We start from the raw sequence: 10,752 nt of genomic DNA, 5'->3' as shown, positions 1-10,752 counted from the left end.
TATATATATATATATATATATATATATATATATATATATATATTTACTTACTAAATTCCTAAATTCGTTTCTTTAAATGAAACAAACAATTGTTTTCGTGAAAAGCTAAAGTTTTAAGAAAATATGTATTTTTTATTTAAAAAATATTTTATATATCAGTGTAAGTAAAAATATATTATATGTATTATAATATCCACCGAAGAAATATCTTTTATTTCTTGAATAATTTTTCTTCCTATGTACAAATCTCTATAAAAACATGGGAAAAATGTCTAGCTGGCACTCTGCCTGTTTTAAGCACCTTTACATGAATTTTATCAAATATTTAAGGTGCATGCTGATTTAAAACAAAATAAATAATAATTAATAAATAATTAGTGAATTCTTATATACGTCTTAATATTTGATAAAATTCAAGCAAAGGCATCGAAAATTGACCAGCGCCGCAACGAGTGGGTATTGGACATTTTTATGTCGACGCTTCCATGTTATTAAAATAATTGATTGTTTCGGAAAATCAGTATGGAGGATACGTCTCAGTCTTCTCTGTTTTAATAATTGATTGTGAGGGACAGCATAAGAAGAGGATAATAATAAAGGGCCGGAGGGAAACGCGAAGGGAAATCCGCCCAAAGTTCCCTACGTATGACCCACTTTTGTCGCTTGCTAACAACCGCGAAGGCTCATCTCGACAGGATAAGATGCGAAACTTTTAATTGCACCGGGCGACTTGGCAAACATCCGCGGGATCAGTCTCGGCGTAACCCCTTTTTCATTAACCCCCGGGGCATACAGCGCCGGCTCCTTGTCAAACCTGAGCAATTTGTAGAGCTTGCGCTTTACATCGCGCCCTTCCCCGTGCTCGCCGGAAGTCGCCGAGACTCACCGTTGGTTTGAGAAATCGTAATTCTCAACAAGTCAGTTATAGCAAATTCGCCCGGAACGAGAGAAGACTACCGAAAGAGGGGCAGAGAGGAGAAAGGAGGGAGGGAGACACGTCGGATTATTTTCTCTGCGAAAGAGCGTTGTTGCGGTCGAGAGTTGCCCCGAAGTAGCAAGTTCAACGGCTCGCAGCGGGCCGCGACGCTAATCAGCCCGCTCATAAATTAAAAAAGCATGCGAGAGCTGCACGCCGAGCTGCACGCTAAATATATCGCGAGACCTGATTAACGATGAAGCATTTGAAAAATTTACGAGACTATAATTCGCGAACGCGCGCTCCGGGGGCTGCTTGACGCCGTTTATTAAACTCCGCGCTTCGTATTACCATTGAGATTTACGTCGGTGCCCGCTACTCGTCTTCCCTATTTTTGATCGCTGAACATTGGAGAGAATATCGATGTGTGTGTCCCGTTATATTCTCGCGAGTGAAATATATTTATCGCGGAAACTTCCCAAGCGATTAAAAATTAAATGTTCTCCATGAAGGGGGAATTCTCAACGTCGCCATTTTCGCGCTCGAATTATCGGCATGTGTCGGAAAAGCTTGACGTGTACCGTTTGATTCCCAGGCTCCGGACCCTTCAATCGGGCGATGCTCATGAACGTCGGTTACGTGGAGGCACTGAAGGAGAAAACCTTCGACTGTTTCATCTTCCACGATGTTGACCTACTTCCGGAAGACGATAGGAATTTGTACACTTGTCCTGAGCAGCCCAGGCACATGTCGGTCGCGGTGGACAAATTCAAGTACAGGTAAAAACGACCCGCCACTGTATTCTTCGCAGAGTCGATGTTGGGAACGGGGACGTCTTTCTTCGATGCGAATATCAAGTTGTCAAATTATCTTCAGGTTACCATACGCCGATCTCTTCGGCGGCGTGTCAGCGATGTCGCGCGAACACTTCCAGCTGGTGAATGGCTTCAGCAACGTTTTCTGGGGCTGGGGTGGCGAAGACGACGACATGGCGAATCGCATCAAAGCCCACGGCCTGCACATTTCGCGTTATCCGGCGAACGTCGCGCGCTACAAGATGCTCTTACATAAGAAAGAGAAAGCGAATCCGAAAAGGTAAGTCGAAAAAGCTACCGTGAACACTTTTCGGGATATCAATCTCGAGATTATCTTTCTCTCTTCTTTCAGTAATTCCTATATAATCTGTGTTACTTCCTATTTTTTTCTATTTTAATAATACCTAATCCTGTCTGTTACTTCGTCTCGCTTTACTTTTTTCAATAACTCCTAATCTGTTATTTCGCCTCGTGTTTTATTTTCTTTATTATTCCTAATACCGCCTGTGTCTTACTTCATTTCATTTTTTTCTGTTTTAATAATTCCTGGTCCTGTTATTTTGTTTCATTTTTCTGTTTTCAATAATTCTTGATCCTGCCTGTTACTTTATCTCGTTTTTTTCTTTCTTTAATAATTCTTAGTCTTGCCTGTTATATTGTCTTGTTAAAATAGCTTAAATTAGATAATAAAAACCATAATAATAAATATCCGATCTTCAATGACAGGTACGAGTTCCTGAAGACAGGCAAGAAGAGGTTTTCTACCGACGGACTAGCCAACTTACAGTACGAGCTGATCGACAAGCGGAAGCCAAAGCTGTACACGTGGCTGCTGGTGAGACTGACACCACCACAGCCCAGCTGATGGCTACCTTGGCTCGGCTAAAGGCTCCTGCGCCAAATTCACATCCGGCAAAGGAGCTCGCGATTGTTCGCGCTCGTCAAAGAGCACTCCCTGGGGCTTGCCACTCGTCGGAGTTAGAACGAGACCTACGGTCAATCAAACATCGAAAATCGCGCAAAACTGTTCGCGGGGGAAAGGCGAGCTCTATGTCCTACGGGAATGTTTCAAGGACCGTGGGATCTCTTGCAGCTGATTCAATGACGTCGAAGACGCGACGAGCTTCCGAACGTGGCAGCGCGACGGCGATTCCCTAATATTTCGATCCCCAACTGACGCCACGAAGGCACTATGGTTACCTGATGGACAATTCTACGACGTAAAATGCAATGACCTGCCGCGGACAGTAGACTCGAACAGTAAGGTCCGAAGACACAGAGAGAGAGACAAGCTTCTCGTGAACGGTGAAATTTCGAGCGGTCGCGATCGGCAATTAAGAATCATCGAGCACATACCGATATGTGTGCGACTATTCTTCGCAACCGAGATACGAAAAACCACCGAATTCACGCCAGTCGCTCCGCAAACGTGTCGTCGAAAGCCGATTGCTTTCTCAATATTCCTTTCTTCCGCTCGACAACGGACAAAAAGTCAATAAAGCCGATAGATTAGAAGCTTAGCTTAAGTATATCGTTTGATATACTTAATAATACGAAAATAAACGATTCCCGGGGGTTGAAAGCAGTGTATAGAGAGCAGCGTCTACGCAAAGTCGATGCGCGTCAGTGTGGGGTTTTAGGGAGAGGAGAGACGATACCGCGGAGAGAGAGGAGTCTCTCTCTCTTTCTCTCTCTCTCTTTCTCGATATCTCGCCGCTGCGTGAGGGTCTCGCGCGCGTTGTCCCTTACCGCGGAGAAACGATGGTTAAGGGACGTTGTTACGTGATATATTTTTATTCCTCATATTTTTTTATCGTAACGATAGGGTAGAGAGCGAGTAGAGAGTAGCATACGAGCTGACGTGCCAAAGGAGAAAAGGGGGAGGGACAGAGTGTGCGTGCATGCGTGCGTGTGTATGTGTATGTGCGTGCTATGCGAAAAAGAATGCGAGAGAGAGAGAAAGAGAGACCGAGAAGATGCGATAAGAAAAAGAGCGGAAGGAAGCCGAGAAGACGAACAAGCTTCCAACGTTCTTCCTCAGAGCCGAGCCACGATATCACATTCGCAACCTGTCGCCGCTCGATCGGCTGTGACAGAAGGGAGACTTCGGGCAGCTTCCGCTTTCGTGGCTTTACGTGTCCTGTTCGCCAATAAGCGACCACTGTGAACAGCAAAACCTTGTTAGCGAATGCCGGGGCTGAATAAAAAGAAAGAAAGAAAGGAAGAGCACTATAAAGAATCAAGAGATCATATAACGGTAACCGGCTAATAACGATGAGTCAGCTGAGATAATCCATCGCCATCTTGAATTCCAGCGCGATTACAGCCGTGGTTTATTTCCATTCATACAATGAAACATACAGAAACCCAGGAAGAGATATTATGCCGAGGTAGTTAGTGGCGTAACTCGCTCATCCGAGATCAGTGGATCAGAGCCAATCTTGCGATTTCCGGCCTCTTCCAGGATTTGCCGAAAATTTATTGCGCGTTCCTGAAGACAGACGGTGGCTCGTTCCCAGTGACGTTTGAGGGCTGAATTCGGAAGTGCGTGACAGCGGAGAGGAACGGAAGAAGAGGAAGATGAGATGTCTGCGGACGGACGCAGCGGTGAAATCTCCCCCGTAGGCTAATCGTGCGAGATAACGCTTTTGGGGCTCCGAATATCTCTTCAGGGCCGCGTATCATACACATTCGTACTTCGTGTGACTCGAGCGAGCTCCCGAGGCGACCGGTCGGAGCTTATTTTTTGTATCCGGGAGTGTGTGAATGATCGATTGATGAGCGCGCGCGGCCATGGGCTTCGTTGCGATGAATTGTTATTTCTGGACCGGCATTAGCGCGCGATCGCAGCCGTGAAACGCAAGGATGATGTTGATAATGATAATAATAATGGTACTTAATCACGCTTGACCGAACGTACACGCACACGGGCGTATGTTACGAGCTGCGCGTACTTGCTCGCGCGTATCTCGGTATACACGATCGAACACGAGATCCCGCATTCAGTGTATCAATTGAAAAAATTGTGAACTGTTAAGTACAGCTTCTTCGGAGAACGACTCCGACGTGAAAAGGAATAGCAAAGAATAGGCGTCAACGACCAAAGTGATATAGTAAGAAAGCATTGATACTGCTTTTGATTAACCGTTGACATTTGTACAATTATTGCCAAAGAGGATTTTCCCTTTTGTTGACTAAAATATCGATGTCTGTTGAGCTACGCGTTGAGATTTTCACGGAGGTTACCGACAACCGGTGCTATAGTTTCGCTATATTTCATTGATTCGCGCGTAAAGCTCGACTAATCACAAGTAACGAATTAAATAACGTAATCGATGGAAAGCTAAAAAAAACTTAGTTAACGAATATACGCATCATTAAGTGTGTCTATTCACTTCGTAACTTCGTTGATTCTAATTTCAACTGAACTTTGGGATCCGTGGCAGTCGACGTGTCAATTGTTTATTGTTTATTGAGTTGATTACGACATATGATTATTGTATACTGATTACCACGGCGAGATAACTCTTACTTGCCATTTTTATTTGCATCTTGAAATCAGTAAAATTTGTACTTGTTCATATTCATTTGCCAAATTCGCGGTTTTCTTTGATAATAACATCAAGGTGCGAGGACACCGAAAATGATATACGAGATCGACGAAGGCGCTGCCGAAAAAGCAGCCAGATACGCGCGAGCGATGAGGTTTGTAAGCTGCTGGACAACAGCAGCGAGGCGCGGTCAAGACTTAGAACGCATTAACATATCACTTGTCTTGTCAGTAGGGCGTAGTGCGAGGCCGCGCGACGTTACCGCGTTGTTGTGGGCGAGCATACTTAAGCGTTACAGACGCCGAGATCACGGCTGTGAATAACGCATCCTTTTTCGCGGCGGAAGAGGATCGGGGAGAAGACGAGAGGAGACTGTTGAGTTTGTGATGACGAACGGTATGACATGAACACAGCATCAGCGTCCTGTTCCTCTCTCGCATCGCGCGCGACGAGCACAGCCGATCGATACTCACCCCCGCCATTCCGGGACTGCTTCTTGGACCCGCCCGGCAACGGCAGCGGCGACGCAGCGGCGGTTATTCAAAACTTTTAGGGCTTATCGCGTCGTAATTTGCGTCATCTTCGACAAAGCCCGGAGATTTTTCCGTCGGAACGCCACGTCGATTTTTCTCTCGCGACAACGAATTTCAGTTCCTCAAGAGAGCCTTGAGGATTTAATTTCCTCGAGACTGTCACCTTCCTTTCTTCTTCTTTTTCTTCTTGCGACCGATGCGAATCGCGCGACACGTCCATCGATGTATATGTATGGGTGCGTTCAGAACACAAAGGTTATGTAACTGTTGAGGGATTGCCATCTTTGGTTAAAATATTCTCTTAGATATAAGATATATCTAGAATATTCTAACGACAGAGAGAGTGAGCGTTCACTAAACCGTTGCGTTTTCTGAACGCAGCCTATATCTCTTCCTGTTTCTAGCGAGATATCGACTCGAACCCGCTTTTCGTACGCGAGGGAGAGTATCGTGAGCGCTAAGTGATAAGCTTCGTTCGAGGTCATTTGCGACGGAAGTAGGACTCGGCTGATGTTCGCGTTGCATGCGGATGGCACGTGCGTGAAAAAACTTGAGCGGGGAAGTTCGAAGGTGCAGGATACGCAGGAGAGAAAGAGAGAGAGAGAGAGAATGGTGTACTAGGCGGGATGTGTTTTGGCGCGTTCTTTTTATCACCGTTCCTGTGATTAAACATTCCGACGTCGTTATCTGATCCGGAGGTAATCGGTTAGTACGTTCCATTGTTATTCTCGCGTGATTCTGTTTGTTCTCCCTAGACCTGAGGCAGTTTCCTTCTCTCAGGTGGACGCTGTTTACTCGCAATTAAATCCAATGTAATCTTTTCGGCAAACACGCGAGAAATTACGCCGGGAAGCGTAAACGCGCACACTCTTCGAACAAAAGTCTGGCAAAAAAGCTGGCCGATCTGACTGCGGTCGCATAAATCGCGAGGAAGTCTGGGGAGGATAACTCAGGACGAATTTGTTGCAGAACTAGTAAACCGGTGTGTAGGCTCGTTAAAGAATTTCTTGAGAGTATATATATGCTGACAATTATTTTTGTTTTGTTTTTCTTTCTTTTCTTTCATTGTTACGCGTTTCGCTACGTTTAATTTAATACGGTGAACGGAGAGTGGCAGACAGGCGGTGTGCGAACGTATCGTGCGGATAATATTTCAGTATAGAGCTTAAGAAAACGTTGTACCATATTACTACCGTTATCGAATAACCGGAAATAGCCAAGGTAATTTGTAGGATAAGCGAGAGAGAGGAATTGTCTCTAGCGTGCTCCGCGAAAGCGGCGCAGGTCATAATCGACAATTTTAGCGGAGACGTTAAATAACGGAGACGGATTTTCCTTAAACTGCTCAGACAATTGGAAAATATCCGGATCCAGTCGCCGCGTTAAGACCGCTCGACATCGCGCGTCCAGATGAAGAAAATCCCCTTTCTTTGTCCTGCTTAAGCAGGACGTCACCGAATTAATCACCTTATTCGAGACGGCGGTCGTGGCAGTCGAGACGGCCACTTCTTAGACACGATACTCTCAGCCTGATGAATGGAAAGTTCCGGATTAAAGCGACTTATGATTCACTTATCGCGTATTTGTGTATCGCTCGATTCAGGATCAATGAACAACTGAAATCGGGTGATTGATTCGGCGGCTGCTCGCAGTTGTCTGTTTTATGTTACACTTTGTTAATTACATGCGTATACCGCGAGACCACAATCTGGCGTAAAGACAGTGTGCGAGTTATTAATTTATTAATTGATTTATTGATTTATTAATTGATTCTTGGATCATCGGGCACATAAAAATCCTCAGAGTATGATTCACACAGTCGAGTCGGAGATAATGCGCTTTCGTGCACGGCGGTCGTTGTCACTACGAATCTCTCTCGGCTTGCAGTCCGTTTCCGGAGCACGTTGCGTGCAACGTGCGTTGCGTAAAGCAACGTACCGTGGCAGTCTTGGCATGTAATATAACAACCGAGCATCTTCTTGTGCGGAATATTGTATAGTCGAACACGATGGAAAATCTCGAAGGAGGGGCGAGAGAGAGAATAAGCGAGCGAGAGCGCGTATTTAGTTTCTCCCCCGTGTTCGAAAATACGCAAATCCGTGCGTTTTACGCGTAACATCCTGTATTCGCGTACACCAAATGAATTTGCTGCGCTCAATTGCCGCACGAGAGCCTCGCGCGAGGGTGGAGCAGCTGTTATTCTCCAATTCGCGTGTCGCTCTTAACTCCGGTCACGACCTCGAGCTCCCGTCGACGTGTGCGACGAGACTTTTATACGTATCGCCGTTACCCCGCACACAGACGTGGACTTACGAGGTTCATCTGTCCGTGAGGGAGAGATTTTTTCTCGGGGAATTGTGTGTAGTTTTACGATCGAGTTTTTACGGTCACCGCGTTGCCAGAGTTACATTCATTAATCGAGGCGTCCTCTTCGTTCTTTTTGTTTTTCTTTTTTTTTTCCATCCGTCTGTTTTCTTCCTTCGCGCTCGTTGATTAGCGGATATATCGCGGAGAGTAGCGTTCTCGTGCGGCACGCGTGCCACTGTTAAACACCAATCATCAGCAAAGACGAGATAGTGATTAAGCGTTAAATATCGCGTAAGGTAATCGCTAAGTATTTATATGACGAGAGGAAAGCGCAACAGAGATGTCGAGAGGCGCACGAGCGATATAATATGGTGTGTAATATATTATACATACACATATACTATATATACATACATACATACACACACATATATATATATATAAATATTTACGCGATACCGTTGCTAACTAGAAGCGTCAGAGAATTTTGAAAAGCGGACACGAGGATTTCCGCATCGCCAACAACCCGATAAAACACGAGATGAGGAGATGTTCTGGGAATATTCCGCGGCGGAAATATTACACGAGCGTACATACACGATTATGAATTTTATAAGAGTAACTCTCTCTAGCTCTGTAAAATTGTAATTCGCGAGAAGTAAGCCGGATTTGTTCAGGTCTGCACACACATGAAATGCAGAGAAGATACGCCGACACAATTCTCGTAAACGAGTTGTCGAAATTTTTGGATCTTTTTGGAAATCGAGATTCTCAAAATATCACGGAGATACCTTGCATTTCGACTCGATCGGAATATTTGCTGACGTTACTATAGCTGTGTGTCGGGATATTTTCAGAACACGAAGAATAGTTTCGAGATACGTTCGAATATTCTCACATCTCACGACGGAATATTTTATCGAAACTGATCATTCTCATCCAACGGTTCGATTAATATTTCTCAAGAGGGACGACTCTTTTTTCCCCAAAGTCTCACCGATTCTTACCATCTTCATCTTACGCATAAAAGTCTGTCAAGAGAAAGAGAAGAGCACGTGTGTCGCCCTCGACGCTTACATACACAGATCTACTAGGAAGAAGAAGAGACAAAACACACTATTTAAAAGTAACACGAGAATGAAATAAATAAGCTGTATCCTCGTGTACGTAATACTTGCTTCTTCTCGATTTGCCAGAGACATTTGCCTGGGAGGCTGCCCTCTTTCCACAGGTTACATTCGTGATGTATCGGAACAATAAATTTCTGTTAAAGCATATCTCGTCCGTCTCTCTCTGACACCGTGCCACTTTCCATCTCTCCCTCCAAAAATAAAACAAGAAATATTTCAGAATCCGACGACTGCCGGTCATACCAGCTGCTGAGCTGACACTCGTCGCAACATGGCGATGATTAAGCGAGAGAAAACGAATGGATGTTTGGATTCGTCTCAAGGATCTCGAGGAGAAGTTGATGTTTCCTTGTCTCTTGGTTGACAGTCTGCACCGGGATAAATCATCATGTCACGATGTTCGGGTATGCTTGTATGCGTATATTTGATTCGTGCTGCTTATGGACTAACATTCAGCGCAAAAATGCATGACACTCCCGTAGCGATACACAAGTGTACAATATACTTCGCTCGCATTACATTGACAATAAACGAGAACCTCCTCGAGCTCTCCTTCTTCCCATCTCCTTCCTCTCCTGGATAACTATGCTAGAATCGATACAATTTGATCCGACGATAGTCTAGAAGCGTCCTCTCTTCCTCGACGATATAACATCGACTAATGGACAATGAGTTATCGTGTAATGTACTTATTACCTTCCGCTATTACCTTCTTCGGGAACGAACACAGCTCTCGGTTGACCGTGCACCGCGGTGGAGAGGCGCGAAATTATTCATTCGTATGCGGGAGCAACCGAATAATCGATAATCGCATTACGCGAAACAAGGCTCTGAACTGTCCCGCCCGACCCCTCCGGTGAGGAGGGATGCGCTGTCGCGGCGCGCGGCGCGACGATAATTGCGCGATCGCGATCTAAAAAACCGAAATGCGTCCGTGTCCGTGTGTTTGTGGCTTAACGATCGATAAATTAAACATCGATATAGTTAACGCTAAATTATGTTAACGCTCCTCGATTATCGGCGCCATCGTCACGCCCTACAGCCTACAGCGCACATATTTACTTATACAACGTATACATCATCACATTCATATTTAATATATAATATGCATAATATTGCGATAATTCCATAGCAATCCGCTTTTCCTCTGTCTCTCTTTCTCTTCTCTGTTCTCTCCCTTTGCGCCGACGCTATTGATAAAATTGTTATCGGCGTAAGGAAGCTCTCCGCGACGAATCTGATTCTTTTTCTCTTTATTCCGGCTAGAAAAGAGTTTTCCCGTGGGACGAGCAAATCGTAAATCACATCGATAATGATGCGCTAAGAAACGCGGCCTTTGATCCTCCTGCAAACGACTACCCCTATAACACGAGACGTCGTTCGCCGAATAAACTCTTTAAACAAGTGCAACTGAGAAATAGTCCAGCTATTCAATGAAAAAGGCTCGAACTACCAACGATTAACGTAAAGAATTATATATATATATATAGATATATATAT

At 44.9% G+C, this 10,752-nt stretch overlaps 1 protein-coding gene across 4 annotated transcripts in view; it reads left to right on the top strand.

The window, feature by feature from the left end:
- The window catches only part of LOC116842113 (beta-1,4-N-acetylgalactosaminyltransferase bre-4), a 153,219-nt gene extending 143,820 nt beyond the window's left edge, over nt 1-9,399 (top strand). For all 4 annotated transcript variants that reach the window (XM_032810852.1, XM_032810851.1, XM_032810849.1 and 1 more), the window contains 3 exons: nt 1,512-1,695; nt 1,793-2,011; nt 2,458-9,399. In XM_032810852.1, the coding sequence (XP_032666743.1) occupies nt 1,512-1,695; nt 1,793-2,011; nt 2,458-2,596 (542 nt within the window). In that variant the 3' untranslated portion in view covers nt 2,597-9,399. The remainder of the gene's footprint in view (nt 1-1,511; nt 1,696-1,792; nt 2,012-2,457) is intronic.
- Nucleotides 9,400-10,752: the final 1,353 nt, after the last annotated feature.

The sequence above is a fragment of the Odontomachus brunneus genome, unplaced genomic scaffold (assembly GCF_010583005.1).
Source record: "Odontomachus brunneus isolate Ranch 3 - 2012 unplaced genomic scaffold, Obru_v1 Obru_scaffold_021, whole genome shotgun sequence".
Taxonomy (NCBI): domain Eukaryota; kingdom Metazoa; phylum Arthropoda; class Insecta; order Hymenoptera; family Formicidae; genus Odontomachus; species Odontomachus brunneus.
This window is presented reverse-complemented; position numbering and strand designations above follow the sequence as displayed.